At 42.1% G+C, this 27989-nt stretch overlaps 3 protein-coding genes and 1 long non-coding RNA gene across 18 annotated transcripts in view; 3 read left to right on the top strand and 1 right to left on the bottom strand.

Moving 5' to 3' along the window:
* The window catches only part of ORC2 (origin recognition complex subunit 2), a 56201-nt gene extending 54581 nt beyond the window's left edge, over nt 1-1620 (top strand). For both annotated transcript variants that reach the window (XM_055290159.2, XM_063644940.1), the window contains one exon: nt 405-1620. In XM_055290159.2, the coding sequence (XP_055146134.1) occupies nt 405-491 (87 nt within the window). In that variant the 3' untranslated portion in view covers nt 492-1620. The remainder of the gene's footprint in view (nt 1-404) is intronic.
* A 5288-nt stretch (nt 1621-6908) lies between these two features.
* On the top strand, nt 6909-7989 carry LOC134737371 (uncharacterized). The gene is made up of 2 exons (XR_010122213.1): nt 6909-7552; nt 7660-7989. It is a non-coding gene; the product is annotated as an uncharacterized lncRNA (long non-coding RNA).
* NIF3L1 (NGG1 interacting factor 3 like 1) lies at nt 7865-23955 on the bottom strand. Of its 11 annotated transcripts, none has more exons than XM_063644985.1 (8): nt 23884-23914; nt 21491-21544; nt 20901-21362; nt 19864-20026; nt 16364-16490; nt 14590-14728; nt 12331-12414; nt 7865-8297 (listed from the first exon to the last, which is right to left on the bottom strand). In XM_063644985.1, the coding sequence occupies exons 3-8, from the start codon at nt 21334-21336 to the stop codon at nt 8113-8115; spliced, it is 1134 nt and encodes a 377-aa protein (XP_063501055.1). In that variant the 5' UTR covers nt 21337-21362; nt 21491-21544; nt 23884-23914; the 3' UTR covers nt 7865-8112. The 11 variants fall into 11 exon arrangements, with proteins under 11 accessions (XP_063501055.1, XP_055146159.1, XP_063501054.1 ...); XM_055290184.2 differs by having other exon boundaries at nt 23625-23904; XM_063644984.1 differs by lacking the exon at nt 23884-23914 and adding an exon at nt 22695-23877.
* PPIL3 (peptidylprolyl isomerase like 3) overlaps nt 23921-27989 on the top strand; it is a 21199-nt gene continuing 17130 nt past the window's right edge. For 2 of the 4 annotated variants that reach the window (XM_055290188.2, XM_055290187.2), the window contains exons 1-2: nt 24149-24318; nt 25587-25659. In XM_055290188.2, the coding sequence (XP_055146163.1) occupies nt 25657-25659 (3 nt within the window). In that variant the 5' untranslated portion in view covers nt 24149-24318; nt 25587-25656. Of the gene's footprint in view, nt 24032-24148; nt 24319-24463; nt 24975-25586; nt 25660-27989 lie in introns of those variants that run through there. The other 2 variants (XM_063644992.1, XM_063644993.1) reach the window with 2 other exon arrangements.

Below are 27989 nucleotides of genomic sequence, written 5' to 3'. Positions count from 1 at the left end.
GTGTCTAGTGAGGGTTACTGAAAAATTGGACATACTTGAATGTATTAAATATTTAAAAGCCAACAGGGAAGGATCTTGTTGAAAGGAGGAAGAAAGGACACAGACATCAATAGTGTTAGATTCTAAACAGGGCAAGAAGGTGAAGAATGATCTAAAGCACAATGAAAAAAATACCCACCTACCCACCCTCTAGTTAGTTGTCTTTTCCACTATAAGGCTGTTTAACTATAACTCCATATATTTAAGTATATATGACTGTGTGCCCTTTTGCCTTAATTTTTATACTTACATATTTAAAATATTACATCAAAGAAATAAATTCATTTTTTCTTTAGCCTCTACAATAGAAGAGTTCATATACCTCTTATGAATGACTAACGTACAGGTATTCTTAAATCTTTCAGGGAACTGATGGAGTAGAGTATTTATTAATTCCTGTTGATAATGGAACATTGACTGATTTCTTGGAAAAGGAAGAAGAGGAGGCTTGAAGCTTTCCTTTATTCTTGAACCTCCCATGGAAAGGTTGTACCCCAGCTGCCACTCCTCTAGTTGAAAGTGTTGTGTTTACATCTGATATTAAATTATTTTTCCAGCATACAAGATTTAAATTTGGGAAGGGGGGGATGTCCTCAATTAGAACTTTTGATCAGCCTGGCTGGTACCGTCTAGTACTATGCAGCGGTCCTCAAGTTGGAGAAAATGTGCCTTTCATTCATTACCTCTCTGGAGACTTCTTGCTGGAATGAACAGTGTGCTCAGGGACTATTTGGAACTGGATGTTTTTGAATTATTTTATACTTAGAGATATTCTGAATTTTTTGAGGGCCTTTTAACACTCCCCGAGCTGATTGTTTGCAAGTGTGTTTGTTCCAGAGTGTGGAAGTATAAAGACATGGGCATCACGTAAATTGGCTTTGTTTGCTATTCTGTGTGTCAGAACCAACTAGTGTAATGGAGAGGGCAGGTCATCTCTTACTGTTTCTAAAACAACTTAAAAGGTATAGATTGGGAAGAGGTGAGTGATCCAGCTTTCTCCTTTTGGATTGAGGCTATGTACTTGGTGGGGGCAGGGGAGGGAATATATTATAATACTATTCAGTTGGGATAACGGGAAAAACAGAGTATATAGGGTATCTACCCAGCCTAGAAAGCACAGGAACAATACGTCATATATTTGGAACAGTTAATGTCTGTGTCATAACCTTCATGATACCAGTGAGAAGCCAGGCTAGAGAAATAAAATCCTGAATTACATTTTAGTAATTGTTTTCAAGACAACAAAAAATAAAACATTTCATTATTCTTGTATATTGACATATTTTTCTTTTCTTGAATAACATGCAGGTGAGTAGCATATTAATGGCTGGCTGTAAATTAATCTTGATTCCTCTGTCAAGTAGACCTAAAACTCACTGTAAGATATTTCAGTTTTTTCCTTAAAGTGATGATTTCAAGCCTCCTAAATATTTGCACGAGACTTTTTTCTTAGGAAAGAAAAAAGGCTCACCTTGGCTACTGTTGTCAGCTTACAGTCATCACATACCCCCCGAAACATTTGACACTTGGAAATGAAGTTCTTCCTGAAAATATCACTGCAATAAAATATATACTACATCAGCACTTCTCACTCATTTCTTATCTTGTAAACCTCTTTGATGAAAATATTTCCAAAAATCCTTGGAATTTTTAAATAATTTTTCTTGTGGCATATAATTAAGTAATTTTGGCCAGGCATAATGGCTTATGCCTGTAATCACAACACTTTGGGAGGCCAAGGCAGGAGGATCTCTGGAGCACAGGAGTTTAAGAACAGCCTGGGCAACATAGTGAGACCTTGTCTCTACAAAAAATTTAAAAAATCATCCGGGAATGGTGGCCCATGCCTACAGTCCTAGCTGCTGTGGAGGCTGAGGCAGGAGGATCGCTTGAGCCCAGGGGTTCAAGATTACAGTGAGCTATGACTGTGCCACTGCACTCCAGTCTGGATGCAGAGCAAGACCTTGTCTTCTTTTTTTTAACGCACTTTTTTTAAAAGTAATTTTATGTTAAGTCCATGGGCTGTCTTTTTTTTTTTTTTTTTTTTTTTTAAGATGGAATTGCACTGTCATCCAGTCTAGAGTGCAGTGGCGTGATCTAAGCTCACAGCAGCCTCCGCCCTCCTGGGTTCAAGTGATTCTCGTGCCTCAGCCTCCTAAGCTGGGACTACAGGCACACGCCACCACGCCTGGCTAGTTTTTTGTATTTTTAGCAGAGATGGGGTTTCACCATGTTGGCCAGGCTGGTCTCGAATTCCTGACCTCAAGTGATCCTGCCTCGGCCTCCCAAAGTGCTGGGATCAGGGGTGAGCCACTGTGCCTGGCCAAGGGCTTAGTCTTAAATATAACCTCTAGTCAAAATGTTTAAACAAATTTGTACATGAATGTGATTTTAAAAAATTTTTTAATAGTACCAAAGGATATTCAGTGAAAGTGAGTTTCCTGCCTACTCCCTGATCCACCCAGTTCTTTAGGCAACCACTGATAGCATTTTCTTAAGTATTCTTCCAGATATCGTCTATGCATATGTAAAAGTATCTGTCTTTCTCCTTTTAAAAACACAATTGGTAATATATCATACTTGCTGGTTTGCACCTTGCTTTTTTTGCTTAATATATCTAGTTTATAATGACCTAATGTGCAAATTTTTGCATCTGCCCTAAATATCTACTGGTTTATTTTTATAATTTTTGTGTCTATACTATTTGCAAGCAGTATGTGTCAGTAGACTTTATTATTAATAAATAAAAAGCCAATTTGGATAGAATCACTTTGTAAATTTGTAGTGCTGGTTTTTTACTAAAAATATTTTTAAGTTCTTCAAAAGAAGTTTTATGAGTGCATCTTACAGATCTGGTGAATTCAGATCTTGGCACATTATTGTATGCTGTTTGTTGACTTGTGTCCGCATCGGTGTCCCTGAGGCTCTAGCAGTTATGTCTTGACTGCTAAGGCTCTAATTTCTTCTACTGTGTTAACTTGCTTCTGGCAAGATTGAACAAACCTACTGAAACCGTGAAAGGTTTTCTGGGTACTCTTAATAAAATTACAAAAAAAAAAAAAAAAAAAAAGGCACAGGAGATGTCAAACATTTATTGTTTATAAATTTGTCACAGTGCTGAATTTATTGTGCAAGGACTGCTAAATTAGTTCTCACAGTAGTCCAGAAACTGGACTTTCTTAGCATCGTTTGTTATTTTAATACATGATCACTTCACTCATATAAAAGATCAGTGGAAACAGGTGCGGTAGCTCACACCTGTAATCCCAGCATTTTGGGAGGCCAAGGCAGGCCAATCTCTTGAGGCCAGGAGTTCAAGACCAGCCTGGCCAACATGGCGAAACCCTGTCTCTACTAAAAATACAAAAAATTAGCTGGGCGTGGTGGCGCGTACCATGTAGTCCCAGCTACTCAGAAGGCTTAGGTGGATCGATCATTTGAGCCCAGGAAAGCTGAGGCTGCAGTGAGCTGTGATCATGCCACTGCACTCCAGCCTGGTGGCTAACAGAGTGAGACCCTGTCTCAAAATAAAAGATCAGGCCGGGCGCGGTGGCTCAAGCCTGTAATCCCAGCACTTTGGGAGGCCGAGGCGGGCGGATCACGAGGTCAGGAGATCGAGACCACGGTGAAACCCCGTCTCTACTAAAAATACAAAAAATTAGCCGGGCGCAGTGGCGGGCGCCTGTAGTCCCAGCTACTCAGGAGGCTGAGGCAAGAGAATGGCGTGAACCTGGGAGGCGGAGCTTGCAGTGAGCCGAGATCGCGCCACTGCACTCCAGCCTGGGCGACAGAGCGAGACTCTGTCTCAAAAAAAAAAATAAATAAATAAATAAATAAATAAAAGATCAGTTGGTTTGGGGGCTGATAAATAGATTTTGCCTAACTTAAACAAAATAGAAGTTTACTCTTTTTGTTCCAGCTAATTCAAATGTGAAGGCAGTGGCATTGTTCAGAATGTACTTTTTATATTCTATGAAGTCAAATTACTCTTCCAGCATAATCCTGAATAGCCTAAATTTGAACACTTACTACACAAAAGGCAGTAGTTGTGAGGATATGAAGGTGAAATATGAAATGTCTATAAGTGTTTGTTTTTGAGACAGGGTCTCTGTCACCCAGGTTAGAGTGCAGTGGTGCCATCTCAGCTCACTGCAGCCTTGACCTCCTGGGCTCAAGTGATCCACCCACCTCATCCTCCTGAGTAGCTGGTACTACAGGAGGCACGCACCACCACACTTGGCTTTTTTTTTTTTTTTCTGTAGAGATGGAGTTTCACCATGTTGCCTAGGCTAGTCTTGAACTCCTAGGCTCAAGTAATCCACCCACCTGGGTCTCCCAAAGTGCTGGGATTAACAGGTGTGAGCCACCTCACCCAGCCTATGAGGTTTTAATAGCATAAGTTATAGCATCCTTAATGTGTTGAATAAGGCAAATTTGAAAAGATTGATGCTATGGAAAATATAACTTTAAGCATGAGTACAATACAAAGCTCATTACTAAATTTTCATACCAATTTTTATATTTATCACTGGCCCCAGGCTTCCCAAGTATTTAGGGTCAACATCTTTACCTTTGCTACCCAAAGTGTAGGTCTTAAAATGGCAGCATTTGCCTGGCACAGTGGCTCATGCCTGTAATCCCAGCACTTTGGGAGGCTGATACAGGTGGATCACTTGAGGTCAGGAGTTCTAGACTATCCTGGCCAACAAGGTGAAACCCCATCTCTACTAAAAATACAAAATTAGTTGGGCATTGTGGCGAACGCCTGTAATCCCAGCTATTTGGGAGGCTGAGGCAGAATTGCTTCAACCTGGGAGGCGGAGGTTGTAGTGAGCTGAGATCGTGCCACTGGCACTCTAGCCTGGGTGACAGAGTGAGACTCTGTCTCACAAAAAATAAAAAAATAAGGCCAGGTGTGGTGGCTCACGCCTGTAATCCCAGCACTTAGGGAGGCCAAGGCGGGTGGATCACCTGAGGTCAGGAGTTCGAAACCAGCCTGACCAACATGGAGAAACCCTATCTCCACTAAAAATGCAAAATTACCTGGGCCTGGTGGCACATTCCTGTAATCCCAGCTACTCGGGAGGCTGAGGCATGAAAATCACTTGAACCCGGGAGACGGAGGTTGTGGTGAGCCAAGATCACGCCATTGCCCTCCAGTCTGGGCAACAAGAGTGAAACTCTGTCTCAAAAGAAGAAAAAAAAAAAAAAAAAGGCCAGGCTCAGTGGCTCACGCCTGTAATCCCAGCACTTTGAGAGGCCAAGGCAGGAGGATTCCCTGAGCTCAGGAGCTCAAGAGCAGCCTAGGCAGTGTAGCAAAACCTGGTCTTTACAAAAGTAAACATTGTTTTAATTTGAAAAAATTAGTCAGTAGGGGGTGGGTGGTAGCAGGTGCCTGTAGGCCCAGCTACCCAGGAGACTGAGGAGGGAGGGTCACTTGAGCCTAGGAGTTTGAAGCTGCGGTGAGCTATGATCGCACCACTGCACTGCAGCCTAGGTGACAGAGCAAGACCTTGTCTCTAAATAAAAAAGAAAGAAAAGGGAGGGAGAAGATTAGGATTTTGCTTTCGGACTGGTTAAAGGAGGGCAGGAGAACTCAGATTCTTTCCTGAGGCCTGCCCCTGAGGCTTAGCACACCTAAAAGACTGTAACAAGGGTTAGAGGAGTTATAAGCCAGGAACTGTGCAGAAACACGTAGATATGTATGTTTTATATATGATAATATATGTATATTTTAACACCCCACATATTAAAAATCCAGATTTCCTTTGCCCCTGAAAGATCAGGAAGACTTGGCCACGCTGGACCTTCATTCTGCCCAGCAGCAGTTGCCTTGGGCTGAACTGTTGCTGCCACCTCCTGGCCAGCTTCACTTCTTTCCTGCACTCGTGTCTGATTTGGATCCTAATCTAGATTGGTATGGAGCACCCTCTAATACATGTGCACAAGAGATTATATAAGGTGTCATGGATGCACAACAAAGGTGGTGATACTATTCCCTACAATCTGCAACCTTACACCCGGAATGTACTGTCCATGTGGGCATCCAAGGCGACCTTGTAAGTCCTACAGGATAGGGAAGATTTTTCATGTGACACCTGTGAGGGAATGTGCATGTCCTTCCTCAGCCTTCAGCTTTCTGGAGTAGACAAGGGATTACTAAACCACTATTTCATGTCAGTATGTGGCCTTATTTATTAAATCAGCAAAACAACACAAAACATGTCATTAGACACTAAGCTTAAAAATGACATTTCAGGCCAGGCATGGTGGCTCACACCTGTAATCCCAGCACTTTGGGAGGCTGAGGTGGGCGGATCCCCTGAGCCCAGGAGTTGGAGACCAGCCTGACCAACATGGTGAAACCTCGTCTCTACTAAAAATACAAAAATTAGCTGGGAATGGTGACGTGTGCCTGTAATCCCAGCTACTTGGAATGTTAAGGCAGGAGAATTGCTTGAACCCGGGAGGCAGAGGTTGCAGGGAGCTGTAATCATGCCACTGCTCTCCAGCCTGGGCAACACAGTGAGACTCCGTCTCCAAAAAAAAAAATGACATTTAAAAAAAATGACATTTCTTTTGAGCAGTGTTCCTTTGTATTTTAATAATCCTGTATTTAATATAGATTAAGTAAATATTTAAGTTATAACGGATGTCACATAAAATTTCCTTTAAAGATCGGTAAGAAGATAAAATAGATACTTAAAAGGAAATAAGGGAGTCAAAATACTAGAAAAAAAATCAAACACAAAAGGCGGCAGTAATGGAGAAAACATAAGTGAAAGATGCCGGACACAAAGGACCACATGTTTATGATTCCACTTATAGAAAATATCCAGAATAGACAAATCCATAGAAATAGGATCCAGGGGATGGGAGGAGGGAATTATTACTTAATGGGGGCGTCCCTCTGTGGTGATGAAAAATGCTCTGGAACTGTAGTGGTAACAGTACCACAACACTGTAAATGTACTAAAAGCTACGGAACTGTACACTTTAAAATGGTGAATTTTGGAACGGGGGGGCAGGAAAATAAAATGGTGCATTTTATGTTATGTGAATTTTACCACAATAAAAAATAAAAAGAGAAAAAGTTGCTTTACACAAAAGCATGAAGTAAAAATTACATGTGTTATGGTAAAATAGCACAAATCATAAAAGCAATCCAAGAATGCCTAAAATGTAAGGAATATTGCTTTATCCAGATTACCTGAGAATGGCAGTCCTCAGGTGGAGAAAGGTGTATCTGCCCTGCCCAACCAGCAGCAGGCAGGCAGGGGCCTCGCAGCCCAGTGCAGGCGCTGTTTAGAAAGGGGCATCCATGTGGATAAAAGGCCCAGATTAAATGGGGCAGGATGATATTTTGAGATATCTGACTTTGTTCTTTCTGCTCTGGAATTTCACTCCCTGGCCCTGCCCCCTGCCTGCGGCAGCCAAGTTCATTGCCAGGAGAGGGAAGTGACAGAGCAGAAATCGGGAACAAAGGACTGTGGAAGAAAAAAAAAAATTACAGGTAAGTCATCTAAAAAGCAATAAAGTAACAGTAATATGAATAATGATTGTGTATATATATTTTCAAAACAACATCCTGATAAATCTCATTCTGATTCTGAAATTTAGGTGAAAGACTGGAATGCAGGCAGAACTAGGAACAGGGACAAACAGACCTTATCACTGCAAAGGGGCTACTACCTAGAAAGAAGTGTTCAAGCCCAAGTTTTTCAAGCATAATGTTAACTAACCAAGGGCAGAGATAACCCAAATGGATCCATCCCATCTACAATTAAACTAAGGACAGAATCACTTGAGCTCCTTCCAAAGAATGTTAAGTAAACAGATTTTATTCAATCTTTCCTAGAGTTTATAATGAATATTTGTTATTTAATATGGTAGTTACATTACAGTTTTACCTTACGAGCGATAGAACATTTGGTGAATAAGATTAACAAACCGGAAATGATGATACCCTCGAAGACACTCTTCTGGAAGCACACCAGTCCCACTGACTCATGTTACAAATTTAAGTTGGCATCCAGCTGATTTGTAGAATGTGTTATCCTGATGTTTCTGCAATTATACCACCTGAAGAGGGTCCCTGTCAGTCTCTGATAGGATAATATTTATCTTATTCTCCAAGTGAGAACCCAGCATATCTCGAAGGTCAGAAAGAAAGCCTCGTTCAGTGTTGCTGTGTTCACAGAGGATGACATTTATTCCTTGGGAAGCAGCATCCAAAATATCATGATGGGACATCTCACCTACCAAAAAGGGAAGAGCAAATTCTTAAATGCTAGATATGGAATCTGTGGAATGAGGAAACACAAAAGCAGAAATACCAAGTTTGTATTCTATATGAAGTGAATGTAATAAAGCAGAACTGTTTTACATATAAATCTAGAAAGTAGTGTACAGTTTTCTTTTATGTCCTCCAACTTAAAAAGAGAGAAAAGTCTGGGCGCAGTGGCTCACGCCTGTAATCCCAGCATTTTGGGAGGCCTAGGCAGGCAGATCACCTGAGCTAAGGAGTTCCAGACTAGCCTGGCCAACATGGTGAAACTTCATCTCTATTAAAGACACAAAAATTAGCTGGGCGTGGTGGCATACGCCTGTAATCCCAGCTACTCAGGAGGCTGAGACAGGTGAATCGCTTCAGTCCAGGGCCTGGAGGTTGCAGTGAGCCGAGATTGCACCACTGCACTTCAGCCTGGGTGACAGGGCAAGACTATCTCGAAAATATAAAAATAAAAGCCATCCCATTGAGAATTCCAACTTCTTTTTCCTTAGCAGACCCCAAGGCAATTATGCAATCCAACACATCTGGCCAGAACCAGATCTGTAAACACCCATTCAGTGTTTCCACAGTAAAATGAATGACCACTGCCAAGTAAAATGAGGCCTTCAGAAAATTTGCCTCTTATGTAAGTAATAAATACCTCTGGAGGAAATTATATGTATACTGCCCAGCAGACTTATGCTTTGTAAGCACCAGTATTTCTGTCGTCAACTTAGTCTAATATATAAGGATGAAATGAATTTAAGATTACTTCCAGGTTAAAAACAAAGTATTTTTCTTTGACTTAAGCAAAATCCCTAGAAACTCTGCAGGGAATCTCATCTGTTGTGAAAAGATTTGGGGAAAATTCATATTCTGAATTTTTTATTTATTTATATTTTATTTTTTTAGACGGAGTTTTGCTCTGTCACCCAGGCTGGAGTGCAGTAGCACGATCTCGGCTCACTGCAACCTCTGCCTCCTGGGTTCAAGTGATTCTCCTGCCTCAGCCTCTCGAGTAGCTGGAATGACAGATACCCACCACCACGCCTGGCTAATTTTTGTATTTTTAGTAGAGATGGGGTTTCACCACATTGGCCAGGCTGGTCTCAAACTCCTGGGCTCAAGTGATCTGCCCGCCTCAGCCTCCCAAAGTGCTGGGATTACAGGCGTGAGCCACCATGTCCAGCCTAATATTCTGAATTTTTTAAAATGCAGTTTGTGAATTTGATGACTTCTAATTTAAGAGCAAAACTGCACTGTGTACAATTTGGTTTGTTCTTTAAAAAGTATAATTTTAAACTGTATTTAGAGACAGAAGGGCATATAAATTTAAGAAAAAGGGGTTCTTAGGAAAAAATGAGTTTTTTCTCTTTTAATTTTCCCACAAGAAAACATCTATAAATAAAAAAATGAGTTTTCTTAATTCCAGAATTTTTCAGTTCCCCACAATCTTCTCCCTCACTCCTAATAAGTGTCATCTCATTATAAGGAATAGTTTTTATTCAAGCACCTTTTAAAACATCTTAATCTATAATAGTAAAAGTAAAAAGCAAGAAAAAGACACTAAGATGGCCCAGTTGGAAGCCTTGTTTTAGGAAAGGTAAGTCTGGCTGCCTGTACTATGACAAATTCACTGGCTGGAGAAGGCATGAAAGGGGGGAAATCAGTGAAGACCCTGCAATAATAGCTGAAGCCAATGGAAAGAAAAGCTTGGCCCAGGATGGCAGCTTGGGAAAGAATAAGCAAATGGAGAATGAAAAGACAAATGAGAGAACTTAATTTGCAAGGAGCAGGCTCCCCATCTGCTGGTCTTATGGGGTATTACCCTTAACAACCTAATACAATGAGAACACGGCCTCAGGCTCACAGGAAGCGTGATGAAGTTCAGCAGAAGTCCTTTAGGTGGGGCTTCACATCTCTGAAGTTATACTCAAAAGTGATGCCTTACAGACCAGAGACATCTAATGCTAGCTGGATAATATATTTTCTATTTCTCCCCACAGCCAGATAGGAAGGACATTTTAACATTTTGGAACTGCTTGAATTTATCTTATGCACATATCATTATACTTTATCATTGTTTTAAAAAACTAGTTTTTAAAAAAGTATGTATAAGGAAACAGATATCCCAAATTGAGAGAGAAGCACAAAACAAAGAGCCTATACTCTTTAAAAATGTCAATGCTGTGAAGACAAAGCTGAGGAACTATTCCAGACTGAAGGAGACTAATAACAACTAAATGCAATGTGAGATCACTGGCTGGACATGGATCAGAAAAAGAAATGCTATAAGCTTTTATCAGTTGGGAAAATGTGAATATGGACTGTATATCAAGTGTTTTAACAATACTAAATTCCCACGTTTGATAATTGTTCCATGGACTTAGAATGTCTTTGTTCTTAGAAGACTATACACTGAAGTATTGAGAGGTAAAGAAATTGTCATGTCTGCAATTGATTACAAAATGGTCCTGGGGAAATACATCAATATATATATAAAACATATTTTAACTTGTATATGTTATGTATCTATACATGCAAACACAAATGTATATAGACACATATATAATATGTACATACAGAATGTATAAATATGGCAGAATATAACCATTAGTAACCAAGGTGAAGAGCATATAGGAGTTCAGTGTACTATTGCAACTTTTGCATAGTTCTGAAATTCCTAAGTAAAATGCTAAAATGAATTTTAAAATAGCCAGACACAATGCTGTAAGATATTCATATTGAAATTTCACTTTAATCTGGTAGCAATTTAAGGGCTTATAAAAATCTTTTATCTTCAGAAAATAGAAAATAAGTAATAGTCACATACATGTTTTGTTTTTTTAAATCAATTTATTGGTTTAGAGCAATTCCATCAGGCTTGCTCAGATGCCGCTCCTCGGTACTTCGGGACATGACAATGCTTTGAGTGCAGCAGCCTTTGTAAGAGAGTGTGCTATATAACAAACTGTGGGTGTGGGAGGCAAGGGAAGCATGGAAGTAGCCAAAGGAATAGCCAGAGGGCTAAGAGCCTAGAGCCTGGTCCTCGAAGTGGGAAAAGTAATTCTTTAACTCATTGTCTCCTAACCCTGAGAAGGAGGACGTAAACAAAGTGGCAACCCCTTAAAATGCCTCCAAATCCTTTGGAGGTGTAAGGTGCCATGTTTGGCCATATTCCTGAGTAGTAACTACATAAAGTAATTCTTTCAATAAAAATTAGCCAGGACCTATTAGGTAGTATCCTCAATGAGAGAGTATAAGGCCCAGCAGCCAGACAATTACTATCCAACAGAAGTGCACATTGGAGGTCAAGGACAAAGTGATAGGGACCCACAAGAGGCAGAAGCAGGACAGTGTCAGAGAAGGCTTCTCAGAGGGGATGTTCACTTATCACTAGGAGTACAAGGAAAAGGCATTCTAGCCAGAGAAAACAGCATAAGCAAAGGGTACAGGAAAGGGGATGCAATGTTCAGGCTCCACCAGACAGATGAAGGAAATCACTGAATTCTTTTTAATCAAGACCATCAAATTTGCACTTTGAAAAGTTAATTTCAGGAGAGTATATGGAAGATACCATTACAGGGTTGATGCTGTACTTCAAGTAAGAGATGGTGCCTGTATAGAGATAAGGGGGAAGATTCTAGAAAGATTTGGGAGCTTGAATTGATAGGAATTGATGATTGGCTTTAGGCTGAGTAAGAAGAACCATTTCCTAGCTAAGGTGACAGGGTAGAAAGTATCCCACTGATGTGAAATCTGAGAGGTTTGGGACAGTTTAGGAAGATGTAGGTAAAATAAATGCTGACCATTAATTTTTGAGATAATGTAATAAATTGTTCAATGATTTCATCCCTCCACAAAGAATGCAGTATGTCCCCAGTTCTGTTGTAGTTTCTGTTTAGTTCAGGTTCAGAAAACATTAATTGGGTATCATCTATGTGCCAGGTACTGTCCTAAAATCTGCCATTTTTGATTTTGCAAAAAATAAACCAAGAGAGATCCAAAGTCTGTCCTACCTGTGAGGTAAAGGTCAGCCTCAACACCCTGCAGAACGCTGCTCCCAGAACCAGCACACAGGGCCACGACTTTGACTTGAGACTCTTCAAAACAAAGGAAACGAGACCAATACTTTACAATTCCCTTTCATTTTACTATTATAATTTGTACCAAGAATCCTAAACGTAATATAGATTTCACACTCCTGGTCTCATCACCAGTATATGAACTGTTCTTACTGCATTTTAAAAAAACATGTTTTAATATAGGCAAACAGGTCATTCTTTGATATTGCATAGCTAACCCAAGGCACAATTATTCCTTTGTTGTGGTTTTTTCCCCAACAACCTTTGTGAATTGCACAAAATACGGAACGCACAAATTTGCATGTAATCTTTGTGTAGGTGCCATGCTAATCTATATCATCCAATTTTTAGTATATGTGCCGCTGAAGGGGGTACCATTATTCCTTTGGACATGGCTGCACAAACTCACAAACCACTGAATAGTACTAATGGTGCAGCTCTAGGCTGTACTGCAACATTGCTAGGTAAAGTAATCTCACCTGGGTCTTCAGACAACAGTGAGAGGTAGGCAAGTACTATCTCTGTTCTCAGGTGAGGAAGCTAAGGAACTAAAAGGACTGAGAAAGAGGAATGCTACAAATGGATTTGGCACTATTTTTACATATACTATTTATTCTCAAAAAGCATCCTCTGAAAAGTGAAATAACAGCAACTTTCGAGCTAAAATCCAAGTATTTAGCACTTGGGTTTCTAAAATGAACACTTCTTTAGTGGTCACTCCAGTTCAGCAGCATGGTATCTCAAAGAGGGGGCTTTGAAGTTATTTTGGAAGTCAAATCCCACCTCTGCTATCCATTTTCTTTAGACACTAACTCCCTTGGGTTGTTTGATCTAACTGGACTTTTGGATAAGTTACTGATGTGATTTGGCTCTGTGTCCCCATCCAAATCTCACCTTGAATTGTAATCCCCATAATTCCCACGGGTCAAGGGCGGGACCAGGTGGAGGTAACTGGATCATGGGGGCACTTCCCCCATGCTGTTCTCGTGATAATGCTTGAGTCTCACGAGATCTGATGGTTTCATAAGCGTCTGGCATTTCTCTTGCTTGCACTCATTCTCTCTCCTGCCACCCTGAGAAGAGGTGCCTTCCACCATGATTGTAAGTTTCCTGTGGCCTCCCCAGCCATGCAGAACTGTGAGTCAATTAAACCTCTTTTCTTTATAAATTATCCAGTCTCAGGCATTTCTTCATAGCAGCATGAGAATGAACTAATAAAGTTACTTATCTCTCAGGACCACAACTGTTCACCTATAAAATGGGAGAAATAGTACCAACCATAAAGCTAACAACAGCTAGCACTTTAACTATACTTAATGTGAGCCAATCACTGTGCCATGTCACATGGATTATACTACCACCCTCTGAGTTAGGTTTTATTATTAATACAGTTTTTACAGATGAGGCTACTGTGACACAGAGGGCATAAACAACTTGTCAAAGACATGCAGCAAACAAGACAGACAAATCCGAAGCCAGATTGTCTAAGCTCAGAATCCACACCTATAACTGCTGTGCCCCACTGCTTTTGCCAGCAGGAGCTCACATACTTAGGACAGACAATCAGTTCAGTGCTAGGCTCACTGAAGGTGTTGAACAAATGTCTGTTCACTCTTTTTGTTCTCAAAAGTACCAAGAAAGGCCAGAAGAAAAAACTACAAGACTTAGAAACTGCAATGGATCAGATCACTCAGTAGCACCTCACTAAAAAATATTACCAGTCTTGTAAGTGCAAAATTTATATTGTAATTGTAGCAATCATGATTCCAGCTCTCTTCCTGACACATGGTAAGACTGCACTTTATGCCTCCCTTGGTTGTATTGGGCAACATGACTAACTCTGGAAAACAAGTTGAGCAGAAATTAACATGTTTCCTGGAATTTTAAACTGATGGTTTAAGACCCTGCAAAACTCCCACCCTCTGCAACAGCAACCAGTCTACAATGGTCAGACTTCCTACAATCACCAACTTGAAATGAACACATAGCATGACAGAGAAATAAATCTCATTGATTAAGTCAATGAGATGTATTCCACATCGGAACCCAGCCCACCCTAATCAATAAAGTAAACCAATTATCTCCTATGAGCTGCTAACACATTCTCTATCACATATTAATACAACCAAGAGTTTCAACCTTTGTCCAATGTTAACAGTAGGCATACTGGATAAATGAAGGAGCTATAGTTACCTAAAGTTCTCCCCACCCCAAGGGCTAAGCGAATATGAGATAGTTTTAGGTGTCTTTTTATTCGATCAATCATGGTTGCCAGGGAGACAGATTCATCCAGTGTGCATAACCGTCCCATTCCAGTATGCAGAAGCAACGGCTGAAGAGAAACAGAAGTTAGAAATGGTGTCCATTGTCAGTCCTAAAACAACAAATGCTAAAATCATCAACATGCACACTGTGAGGTTACTATAGCAAGCTCTAGGCTAAATGTGGGGACACAAGCCTGACAATATCATTCTTCTAGGAGCTCACAGTTTTCTAGGAAGGCAGATGTTTAAATCAATAATCAGGCCAGGCACGATGGCTCACACCTATAATCCTAGCACTTTGGGAGGCTGCGGTGGGTGCATTGTTTGAGCTCAGGAGTTTGAGACCAGCCTGGGCAACATAGTGAGACCTCATCTCCACAAAAAAATCCAAAACTTAGCCAGGCATGGTGGTGTGCGCCTGCAGTCCCAGCTACTTGGGAGACTGAATGGGAGGTGGGCTTGAGCTACCCAGGAGGCAGAGGTTGTGTTGAGCTGAGATTATACCACTGCACTCTAGCCTGGGGACAGAGCCAGACCCTGTCTCAAATAAACAAAATAATAAAACTGTTTAAATACAAGGTAGGTGCTACAGTTGCAGCAGCACAAGGAATGACAAACTAAATGAGCTGTGACTTGGGAGGCTTGGGGAGTAATTGAAGGAAGGACCTAGGTCTTAGAGAAAACCCTAAAAGAGTTAAAAAGAGGGAAATAAAGAGTTTAAAAGGGGGTGTGTCAAGTGCAGTGTGGCAGGACAGAGATACGATGAGATGGAGAAAGGCATTCTAAACAGACAGAACATGAACAAAGGTGCCAAAGACTTGAGAGAACACACTGTGGGGGCAGATCCAAAAGAAGACAGCATGGCTACTGTGCAGAGCACGTGCTGTGGAAGGAGAAGAGGCAGGAGGCCCAGGCTGTAGCAGATCATTCAGGGCTTCCGACAGCATGCTAAAGAGCCTGGACTGCCTCCTAGGTGCTCAGTGAGACTACTCTCATCACAGAAAATGAGAATTTCAATTACTGTGGTGGCAGAGCCAATACAGAGGAGAAACACTGTATAGATATGAGGCCAGACTCAGCAGGGCTTGGAGTCAAACAGGAATGTGAAAACTTGGAAACTAAAGTAGATAATGATACTGAAATATGAAATACAAAAAAAAAGGGGGGGGTGGCACAGGGATAAAGTATTTGGATATATTGAATTTGAAATACTTGTGGGCTCTGTAAGTGCAAAACATCCAGAAAGTAGTTGAAAATATGGGTTCTTGTCATTTTTTCCCTTAAGAAAGCATTCTAAGCCAAAAAGTAAAGATAGGAATCATCACACAAATGGCTATCAAGTTAAAGAAGTGAATGACATGGTCCAGGCAGAGGGTGTAAAATAAGGAGAGAGCAAACCTGTAACCAAATCTGTAACCCTCAAGAAGTACCAATATTTTCCTATTCCTGGAATGTCTCCCTTTCTCAATTACTTCCTGGAGAATATTATGCTCTGATTGCCATTTTGTACTTTAGGTAACAGTGAATGGCCTGTTGATCTAATAATTTACAAATGAATTTGCGGAAGAAAAATGCAAAGTAATGATACTTATCAAATTGTACACATCAAATATGTACAATTCTTAGTATATCAGTTATACCTCAATAAAGCTGTTAGAAAATGCGTGCACAGTATTTTAAGATCAAATACAAAATATTATTACCTTCTCCAGTGACAGAATTTCCGTCTTCTGATAAAGTTGTTTGTTCTGGGAAAGAAAATCTACCACCTGAATCAAAGCCTTCTGAGTACAATTCAGACTAATCCGTGTTTGTTCCTCATTACCAATCCTAGGGGGGAAAAATCACTCCATTTAGGACAAATATAGCCAAAATGTATTTTAGATAATCCACAGTTTACAAACCTACTATAATAGATTAGATTTGTGTGGAACTAAGGATTTAACCAACAGAACCCATTTAATCTGAAACTAATCCATTTTCTAGAATAGCATTTCTCTAACTCTACTAGGCATCAGAATCACCTGGAGGATTATTAAAACACAGAATGCTGGGCCTCACCCCTGGAGTTTCTGATTCATTATATCTGGGTGGGGGTCTGAGAGTTTACCTTTCTAACAAGTTCCAGGTGATGCTGATGTTGCTGGTCCAGGGACCTCACTTTGAAACCACTGTTCAAGAACTGTTCTCAATCCCGATTGTGCATCAGAAATTTCCTGGCCAGATGCAGTGGCTCACATCTGTAATCTCAGCATTTTGGGATGCCAAGGTGGGCGGATCACTTGAGCCCAGGAGTTCGAGACCAGCCTGGGCAACATAACAGGACCCTATCTATTATTTTTTTAATTATTAAAAAATTAAAGTTAAAAAAAAAAAAAAAAGAAGGCCAGGCACAGTGGCTCACACCTGTAATCCCAGCACTTTGGGAGGCCGAGGTAGGTGGATTACCTGAGATCAGGAGTTCAAGACCAGCCTAGCCAACATGGCGAAACCCCATCTCCACCAAAAATACAAAAAAAATCAGCCAGGTGTGGTTGGGGGTGCCTGTAGTCCCAGCTACTGGGGAGGCTGAGGCAGGAGAATCACTTGGACCTGGGAGGCGGAGGTTACAGTGAGCCGAGATCACACCACTGCACTCCAACCTGGGCGACAGAGTGAGACTCTCTCAAAAAAAAAAAAAAAAAAAAAAAAAAAAAATTCCTTCTAGCTTCTTAAAATAACAGCTGCTGGATCCTTCCACAGAACCAGTGAACAGAACATCTACAAATGGGGCTGGGGCAAACTGAATTTTTTTAAAACCTTAGAGATGATAATTTTAAAACATCATTGAAGTTGAGTATGTCCTGGACAGATTCTCAGGCAAATTCCATTCTAATTACAAGGTCTGAGGTGAATACAAAAATCTGCAATTTTTTTTCTTTTTTTTTTTTTTGAGACAGAGTCTTGCTCTGTCGCTCAGGCTGGAGTGCAGTGGTGCAATCTCGGCTCACTGCAAGCTCCGCCTCCTGGGTTCACGCCTTTCTCCTGCCTCAGCCTCCCCAGTAGCTGGGACTACAGGCACCCGCCACCACACCCGGCTAATTTTTTGTATTTTTAGTAGAGATGGGGTTTCACAGTGTTAGCCAGGATGGTCTCGATCTCCTGCCCTTGTGATCCACCCGCCTCAGCCTCCCAAAGTGCTGGTACTACAGGCATGAGCCACCACGCCTGGCCAAATATCTGCATTTTTAAATAAGCACCTCATTAACAATCACGCAGGGGGCCCTTGGATCACCCTCTAGAGCCTCTCCAAAATTACTGGCATCAAGAAAGTTTCACATTTAACCATAAACTCTAAATATAATCATAAAATTCTAGAACTAAAGGACACCTTTAAAGATAATCTGGAAGCATTAATTATAAACTCTGCAATCACCTGTGACATTTTTAAAAAGAAAACCAATGCCTTGATCCCTATCTAATGGTAAAACTCAGATATTATCTACAATATGGAAAAACTGGAATCGAACTAAAAAGTCCATCAGTAGGAAGAGGAATGCTTAAAGAAACTACCGTTCATCCATAATAAGAAACACTACAAGCAATTAAAATAATGAGAGGTTAGGCAGTGGCTCATGCCTGTAATCCCAGCACTCTGGAACGTCAAGGTGGACACATGGCTTGAGCCCAGGAGTTTGACACCAGCCTAGGCAACGAGTCAAAACCCCATCTCTACAAAAGATAGAACAATTAGCCAGGCATGGTGGCAAGTTATACCTATAGTCCCAGCTATTAGGGAGGCTGCGGTGGGAGATAGCTTGAGCCTGTGAGGTCAAGGCTGCAATGGGCTGTGATCATGCCACTGCACTGCAGCCTTGGTGACAAAGTGAGACCTTGTCTCTCAAAAATAAAAAATAAAAAACCAGCTGGGCACGGTGGCTCACGCCTATAATCCCAGCACTTTGGGAGGCTGAGGCAGGTGGATCATGAGGTCAGGAGTTCAAGACCAGCCCGCCCAACATGATGAAACCCCATCTCTATTAAAAATACAAAAACAAAATTAGCCAGGCATGATGGCAGGCGCCTGTAGTCCCAGCTACTTGGGAGGCTAAGGCAGAAGAATCGCTTGAATCGGGGAGACGGAGGTTGCAGTGAGTCAAGATCGTGCCACTGTACTCCAGCCTGGGTGACAGACCTAGACTTCGTCTCAAAAATAATAATAGTAATAATAATAAATAAATAAAATAAACCAAAAAAACTCCTATCTCTGCCCTAAATAATGATTGACCTTATAAAGAGGCACTTAATTTATTTTTCCCTTGAAGTGCTTGGCACCTATAGTCCCAGCTAACTGAGAGGCTGAGGTAGGAGGACTGCTTGAGGCCAGCAGTTTAAAGCCACTGCAAACTACGATCATACCACTGCACTCCAGCATGGGAGTCGCTTTTTTTTTTTGAGACCGAGTCTCGCTCTTGTTGCCCAGGCTGAAGTGCAATGGAGCAATCTCGGCTCACTGCAACCTCCGCCTCCTGGGTTCAAGTGATTCTCCTGCCTCAGCCTCCCAAGTAGCTGGGATTACAGGCATGCGCCACCACGCCCAGCTAATTTTGTATTTTTAGTAGAGACGGGCTTTCTCCATGTTGGTCAGGCTGGTCTTGAACTCCTGACATTAGGTGATCCACCAGCCTTGGCCTCCCAAAGTGCTGGGATTACAGGTGTGAGCCACCACACCCAGCCTGGAAGTCTCTTAAAACAAACAAAAAAGGACTATTCAGAAAAGTATTTCCCATGATGTTAAATAAAAAGACTGATTTATGAAAATATATACTTAAAATGTAAAGATAAATATAAAAAAGAAAGCGCTTGGGAATCACTGATTCGCTGGGAACCAATAAAAGCCTTATCACCACATCACTAGGATCTATCTGTATTCTCTAAAGTAAAAACAACTATCTTTCAACATTACCAGGGTTAGAAATACTGTATGTAAAATGCATAGTATAGTCCCCTGTCACAGAAAATACTTAGTAAGTGTTACCGTTTTCATTGTTTTGAAAAAATTCCATAGTTCTCCAGGACCCACAAACAAATGAGGAGTATGCTGCTTTGTAAACCAACTCCAGAGAAAATAATTTGTTTCAAGCCTAAATACCAGGGTTATAGACTTTGTAAAGAAGATGCTTACAAATAAATACACACAAAAAAAGAGAAAAATAAATTGTACCTAGCAGAAAAAGAAGTGACAGAAACATCGTCAATTCCTTTCACTGCAGACATGACTTCGTCCAGGTCTTGGGTGTGGTTAACGTTGAATTCTACTCGGTGGTTTCCCTCTGTAGGGTAGTTGGGAGCTTTGGAAGGATGTATGGGCCTGGAGGTACAAGCTCCTAGAGAAAATATTGTGGGAAAATGGGAGTTTTGGGGAGTGAGAGATTAAAAGTAAGATAAACTATTATAGGCAAAATTTCTAAGAAATGACTTTTTTAAAAGATTCATTCTCATGCTTATATAACATACACACACACATACATATCCTTTAGATATACATCACCAGTCCCCATAATCTAGGGCTTTGGTATGGACATACAAAATCAAATTATTTTCAAAATTATTTTCCAAAAAATTCTTAAATCTCTGAAAAACTTGGACAAGAAAGACTGATTCATACATTTTCAGATAATACACAGAATGGTCTACTGCTTCGTAAATCTAGCCATGTAAACCATCATTCAGGCTGCAAATGCTCATACTTTATTTGACCACATTAATCCAGATATCATCATAAAAGCTTTAGCCCAAAATGAGTAAACTAAAGACTTACTAAAATAAAGCTAAAATCAATCCATCATTCCCTCATTGTGCTAGGCATAAGTAAACATTCACTAAAAACATTCATTAAAACCCTGATGTCTATTTACCTGACTTATCAATCAAGGGTATTCTGGAGAGGCCTGAGCTTTCAATTCAACAAGCATTTTCCAAGTGCCTCGGTGACAGGCATTGTGCCACAAAAGTAAGGAATCATGAAGCTCAGTCCAGTAAGGAAGACTTCTGCTCTCCTTACTCCATAAGAATAAAAAATGTTTCCTTTTTCAAATGCAATTTAACTGCCAAATTTCAGCAACATTATTTTAAAATTATTATATAAAAATGGAATCATGCCCTCCCCAACCCTAAAGCAGTTAAAACTTTACTGGAAAGACATTCTAAAGTTTCAAAGTATTTGCAGAGAAAATATCAAATATGAAAGAGGCTTCTCACCAAGCCCTTTAGCCAACCAGTTGTTGACGCCCTGGGGTGCAGCATCATAGGCTGTGTGAGGAGAGTAGATAGCGACTCTGTTCTCCAGAGCCCGGATCACCAGGCGCTCCTTCCAGGTGTTCCAGGTTATGCGTTTCATGGGTCGGAAGATAGGCGGATGGTAGGAGAGAATGAGGTCTGCCTTCTTTTGCAGCACCTCCTCCATCACTTCCTCAGTCAGGTCATTGGTCAAGAAGAGTGTATTTACAGTATGTGGTGGGCTTGGTTCCACCAGTAACCCAACATTGTCCCAACTCTCAGCAAAGGAGAGAGATGCAAAGTCATTCAAGGAAGAAAGGAGCACCTTCAAATCCATGAAGGAACGAGAAGAATTGCAGATCAGAGAATCTACAAACCGGACTGTCGTGGGGACCGGGCGTATGCAAGATGACAACATACAGAAATCAGGTAAAGTTCAAGTTTCTGAAGTCAAAACAAAGAAAATGGTACACAAGTACACTTTAGGCCTGGATCTTTGAGGCATCAAAGCATATGGGCAAAAGACCTGTCATCATAGAGATCTGGGTTCAAATAGTGGCTCTACCACTTACCAGCACACTGTAGCTTAGGTAAGCCATTTAACCTCTCCAATCTTGTTTTCTCACCTACGAAACAGAGATACTATAACCCACTTCACAGGCCATCCAGAGGAGCAAATGAATTATGTAACCTAGCAAAGCCTGGTACATAATACACAAACGTCCATCCCGTCTCCTGCCTCGCACACCCTTGTTCTTATTCTCCCTACCCTTGCTTCAACCAACTTCCTCCCTAATCCATTTCTCTAAATATTACCCTTCCTTTTCCCAAGCCCTCTCCAACTTCTTAAATAAAACTTTTCTTGACCTCCCTTTTCAGCATCCTTCCCAAGGCTCCCCACCCCTCAGTATTCTCATAATTCTGTGTGTGCCCATTATGCTAAAGCTACTATGTAATAGGAACTAACTTTAATAAATCTCAGTATCGCTAATATAAGCCAGCAGTAAATGCTTACTGCATAGAATGACACTGCCCGCCTCCCCTGACTGCAACAGAATTTGGAGTTGGGGTGGTATATACTGGCATTACAATGTGCTTCACCAAAAAACAGAGTAATGTGGCGGGGCACCTGTAATCTCAGCACTTTGGAAGGCCGAGGCGGGAGGATCACGAAGTCAAGAGATAAAGACCATCCTGGCCAACATGGTGAAACCCCGTCTCTACTAAAAATACAAAAATTAGCTGGGCGTGCTGACATGCACCTGTAGTCACAGCTACTCGGGAGGCTGAGGCAAGAGAATCGCTTGAACCCGGGAGGCGGAGGTTGCAGTGAGCCAAGATCATGCCACAGCACTCTAGTCTGGCGAGAGAGCAACACTCCGTCTCAAAAAAAAAAAAAAAAAAAAAAAAAAAGTTTAAAATGTCAAGTGCTTTATCAGAATCAAGAATCAAGGAATACATAGGCAGGTCACTCTACAAATGGGCAGGGTCAAGGCAGAAGGGAGAAGCCACTGCCCCTTAAGCAACATTTGCTACACAAAGGCCAGGCTCAGGAGGTGGGAGGGGATAAGGTATAGGGTACTTTTCCCAGACAGCCTGTAAGCCTTCTAAGTATCTACATCCAACAAGGAACTGAAAAGGTTGGCAACAGAGGGAAGGTGGGAGGGCAATGTAAAGGTAGAAAAAAACTGCTGGCTCCAAAATATGCACAATTAGTAAATGTTTAATCAAATAACCACAAAAGATAATGTTGTCAACCCCATTCTTATAACTTACCACTTATAAACACTTTTTGAAGAAAAGCATTTCATAGTATGCACAATAAGAAAGCATAGCCAATTGTAAATTTGATGAAATATCCATAAGCCAATTATTCCAAAAGCAATTTTTCAACATTTCTATTTAATGAGATGAGGATGCTTATTTAACACATTATCTGAAGTGATACAGGGTCTCCAAAAACCACTCGAGGTCTTGGAAGTTTTTGTTTTTTTCTTTTTGACACAGGGTTTCACTAGTCACCTAGGCTGGAGTGCAGTGGCGTGATCTCAGCTCACTGCAGCCTCGACTTCCTGAGCTCAAGCAGATCCTCCCACCTCAGCCTCCTGAGCAGCTCGGACTACAGGTGCGGAACACCACACCTGGCCAATTTTTGTATTTTTAGTAGAGATGGGGATTCGCCATGTTGCCCAGGCTGGTCTCAAACTCCTGCGTTCAAGTGATCCAACTGCCTCGGCCTCCAAGAGTGCTGGGATTACAGGGGTGAGCCACTGCGTCTGGCCTTGAAAGATCTTCTAATGGTCCTCATAGTACTCCGTTCTCCAGCATTTTCTACATCTGGCAAGCTCGAAAGTGAAACCCTAGTGGGCCACCATGCAGGTTTTGAGTTATTTACTGTTACAGATGAGGAAACTGCGAGGCTACATGGCCACAGTCAACAACGACAACAGAAGGCAACATAGTATGGTGGTTAAGAGCACCGACTCTGAAGCCAGCCTGAATCCGAGAGCCAGAGCTGTGCAACAGCAGGTAAATGACTTAATCCTGTGCAGTTTCCTCCTTAACGGAAATAGTGCCCAGGCCACAATATCGCGAGATTTACACGTAAAGCTGGAAACAACTCCTGTCCTAGAGTAAGCACTGTTTACTATTAAGCAGCATCAGTAGGGCCCCTTTGCATCCTGCAAACCGCTCCCTCGACATTACCTCATCTATGCCTCATTTCAGTGCCACTTCAGGCCTTTTCCAGGACAGTGAAAAACCACGAGACACAGCCAGTAAGTCTGAGTCAGGACCCCGTCCCACTAGTGCGCTGTGCTCTGGTGCGGCAGGGCAGTTTTCTGACCCAATCTCCTCTTCTGCTGTCCTCTGCAGCACCAACATAACAATCACAGCCGAAACCAACCGGCACCTACGGCGAAGGTCACAACTACACTCGCGGGTTTTTAAATCGCCCACTACTCACCAGTCCCGGAAGCATCTCTGCGTCACTTCCGGTCCTGCGTCGGCGCTCCAGGTGCTGTGGCAATTGGCTCCCCGTAGCGGGAGAGCTGGGCGGAAGTGGTCTTTTCCGTTTGGCAGCCGAGTGTAAAGCATTGCTTGAAGTTGCCCAGGTAGTTTCGCCTTACACTTCTTGTACCAGTGCAATTATTAGTAGAGCTCCCTTTCACTATCAAATTTCCGGTTGGGGATAAATTGCATTGTCGTTTTGGTTTGAGATAGGAAGATGAGGGGAGGAAGGAGGTGAGGTGGTAGGGGCGTTTTCTCTCTTGGGTCCCGCGCCCAACTTCCGCTGGCCCAAAGAAACTATAATTTTGAACCAACAGACCTTTGCTGGCATCTGCGATTGCATTTTTCCTGTTTTAACAACGGCTGTGCTGAACCAAGTGGTGAAGCCCAAGTATGGAGTAACGTCATTAATTCTTTCATTCATTTATTCGAATGGTTGCTGAGTTCTGTGTTACTACTGGTTTAGTTCTTGGGATACTGCGAGTGAACAGTGGGCGGCGAGGCTGTTGTTGCAATGTCAGAGTAAAAGAAGGACCCTGCACGGTGGCTCACGCCTGTAATCCCAGCACTTCGGGAGGCCGAGGCGGGCGGATCACCTGAAGTCAGGAGTTCGAGACCAGCCTGGCCAACACGGCGAAACCCCGTCTCTACTAAAAATACAAAAATTAGTCGTGCATGGTAGCGCGCGCCTGTAGTCCCACCTACTCGGGAGGCTGAGGCACGACAATCACTTGAACCCGGGACAATCACTTGAACCCGGGAGGCGGAGGTTGCAGTGAGCCGAGATCGTGCCACACTGCACTCCAGCCTGGCGACAGAGCAAGACTCCATCTCAAAATGAAAAAAAAAAAAAAAAAAAAGGAAGAGAAGTTCATAGTATATTAGTGATAAGTGCTGTGGTGAAAAAAAAAAAGAGAAGTTCATAGTATATTAGTGATAAGTTCTGTGGGAGAAGGAAATAGGAATGTCCTAAGGCTGAAGGGCTAAAACAGTTTTATATAGGATTGTCGGGTCAGTTAAACTTGACATTTAAGCAGAAATTTGGAGGTGAGGAAATTAGCCGTAGAGATGTCTGAGTGTAAGAATTCCAGGCAAAAGGGACACCCAATGCCTGGACCCTAAGGGAAGGTATCTGGGTTATTGGGGGACTTGCAAGGAGGCTCTTGAAGAAGAGCAAGCCGGGCAAGTAGGAGATTGGGAGGCTTGAATCGGGTAGGATCTCTCGTCATTACTTCTATAGGTGGGTTTTTATTACCTAGGGGATGCCATTAGAGGATTTTTTATTTTAATGGAGTCTTGCGCTGTCACCCAAGGCTGGAGTGCAGTGGCCTGATCTCGGCCCACTGCAGCCTCCGCCTCCTGGGTTCAAGTGATTCTCCTGCCACAGCCTCCTGAGTAGCTGGGACTACAGGTGCCCGCCACCACACCCCCGGCTAATTTTTGTGTTGTTAGCAGAGACGGGGTTTCGCCATGTTGGCCAGGCTGGTCTCGAACTCCTGACCTCAAGTGATCCACCCGCCTCGGCCTCCCAAAGTGTTAAGATCATAGGCGTGAGCCACCACGCCCGGCGAGAATTTTTATTTAAAATGTGCAGTAAAGATGAGCGTGTGTGAGTTAAGACAGAAAAATAGCCTAATTCTCTTTTTCTTTTGGGACTAGAGACTTACTTTTGAACTCGCTGTAAGACTGAGAAATTACGTAGTCCTTCCTGAAACCACTAAGAGGAAAAATGGTAAGTTTTGAGCAATTTTTATCTAATGTCTTTCATTATAAGTAATTTTTAGAAATTCAGTCAAGGGCAGTAAAAGTGCATGGAAATTGCAGTGGCAAGATGGAGAAATTGTATAATATAGAAGCACTTAATATGGAATAATTCTTTTAAAAAATACACAAAATTACTTTAAAATTCTTTAATGTTGTCACTTAAAATGCACAGAATTTACCTTTTTTTTTTTTTTAGTTTCGCTCTTGTCGCCCAGGCTGGAGTGCAGTGGCATAATCTCGGCTCACTGCAGCCTCTGCCCCCTGGGTTCAAGCAATTCTCCTGCCTCAGCCTCCCCGGTAGCTGAGATTACAGGCGCCTGCCACCACGCCCAGCTAATTTTTTGTATTTTTTTTTTTTTTTTCCGAGATGGAGTCTCGCTCTTTCACCCAGGCTGGAGTGCAGTGGCATGATCTCTGCTCACTGTAGGCTCCGCCCCCCGGGGTTCACGCCATTCTCCTGCCTCAGCCTCCCGCGTAGCTGGGACTACGGGCACCCGCCACCTCGCCCGGCTAATTTTTTTGTATTTTTAGTGGAGATGGGGTTTCACCATATTAGCCAGGATGGTCTCGATCTCCTGACCTCGTGATCCGCCCACCTCGGCCTCCCAAAGTGCTGGGATTACAGGCGTGAGCCACCGCGCCCGGCCAATTTTTTGTATTTTTAGTAGAGATGGGGTTTCGCCATGTTGGGCAGGCTGGTCTTGAACTCCTCACCTCAGGTGATCTGCCTGCCTTGGCCTCCCAAAGTGTTGGAATTACAGGCATGAGCCAACACGCCCAGCCAGAATTTACCTTTTATGGAGAAAGGTTGATTACAAGATAGATAGAAATGGAAAGGGAGAGTTGAAGGAGCAGAAGAGAATAGACAGGTCTGACAATTTTAATTGGATTATTTTGCTCTAGATCTAAAGTGGGCAACTAGGCTGGGCACAGTGGCTGACACCTGTGATCCCAGCACTTTGGGAGGCAGAGGTGAGAGGATTGCTTGATCCCAGGAGTTCAACACCAGCTTGGGCAACACAGTGAGGCCCCCGTCTCTGCTTTTAAAAAAACGATTAAATAGGCCGAGCGCGGTGGCTCACGCCTGTAATCCCAGCACTTTGGGAGGCCGAGGCAGGCGGATCACGAGGTCAGGAGATCGAGACCATCCTGGCCAACACAGTGAAACCCCGTCTCTACTAAAAATACAAAAAAAAAAAATTAGTCGGGCGTGGTGGTGGGCGCCTGTAGTCCCAGGTACTCGGGAGGCTGAGGCAGGAGAATGGCTTGAACCCGGGAGACGGAGCTTGCAGTGAGCCGAGATTGCGCCACTGCACTCCAGCCTGGGCAACAGAGCGAGACTCCATCTCAAAAAAAAAAAAAAAAAAAAAAAAAACAATTACATAAAGTGGGCAACTAGAACCTGAAGTAGAAAAAGGCAATGAGAATGGTGCCCTGCTTCTCCCACACACATCTTTAACCTGCTCATACTCTCTAACTGCTAGGCCGGGCGCGGTGGCTCACGCCTGTAATCTCGGCACTTTGGGAGGCAGAGGTGGACCAATCACTTGAGGTCAGGAGTTCGAGACCAGCCTGGCCAACATGGTGAAACCCTGTCTCTACTAAAAATACAAAAATTATCTGGGTGTTGTGGCATATGCCAGTAATCCCAGCTACTTGGGAGGCTGAGGCCGGAGAATTGCTTGAACCCAGGAGGTGGAGATTGTAGTGAGCTGAGATCGCGCCACTGCACTCCAGCGTGGGTGACAGAGCAACACTCCATCTCGAAAAAAAAGGAGAAATGAAAAAGGAACCCTCCAAATTGTTTTCTCCCTCTCTGGAATACAGTATCATATCAAGGGGTATACAGGTTACAGAAAAACAGGTACAACAAAAACAAAAAGCAAGCAAGAAAGCACTGTGGTTGTCTCTGCACATTTAAGATTTAGAAACACTGAGACTTGTTATACTTTTGTTAGTCAAGAAAGGAATTATTTTTTAACCCTATTTCTCAGAATTAAATTACCTAAGGAAAATGGTGGAAATTATGTTTTGAAAAATCATTTTCTCATCATTTTTCTATAAATAAGGATGTTGATGAATTGCCATGTACATCAATAATACATAACAATTGTTTTTATTTTTCTTGATAAAAAATTTCAAAGTTAAAATAATTCTTTCCATCAAAATATTTACTTCCAAAGTTTTATCATGGATACTACTTAACCCTAACATTTATATTCTGGAGTTTTTTCTTTACTGTTGAGATCAATTTTGAGGAAAAAGTACAACTTACCTCTAAAAGCTGCTTTGTGGATG

Source organism: Symphalangus syndactylus, chromosome 8 (genome assembly GCF_028878055.3).
Source record: "Symphalangus syndactylus isolate Jambi chromosome 8, NHGRI_mSymSyn1-v2.1_pri, whole genome shotgun sequence".
Lineage (NCBI taxonomy): Eukaryota > Metazoa > Chordata > Mammalia > Primates > Hylobatidae > Symphalangus > Symphalangus syndactylus.
Note: the sequence above shows the minus strand (reverse complement) of the source record. Positions and strands in the feature narration are given on the sequence as shown.

What these genes read in the sequence shown, in the direction of transcription:
- NIF3L1 (XM_055290180.2), bottom strand. Translation starts at nt 21,336, where the DNA reads ATGTTGTCATCTTGCATACGCCCGGTCCCCACGACAGTCCGGTTTGTA. An exon ending in CTGGTTGGCTAAAGGGCTTG is followed by an intron (nt 20,027 to 20,900) that starts GTGAGAAGCCTC and finishes TATTTTCTCTAG; the next exon opens with GAGCTTGTACCTCCAGGCCC. An exon ending in GGCTGACCTTTACCTCACAG is followed by an intron (nt 8,298 to 12,330) that starts GTAGGACAGACT and finishes CCTTTTTGGTAG; the next exon opens with GTGAGATGTCCCATCATGAT.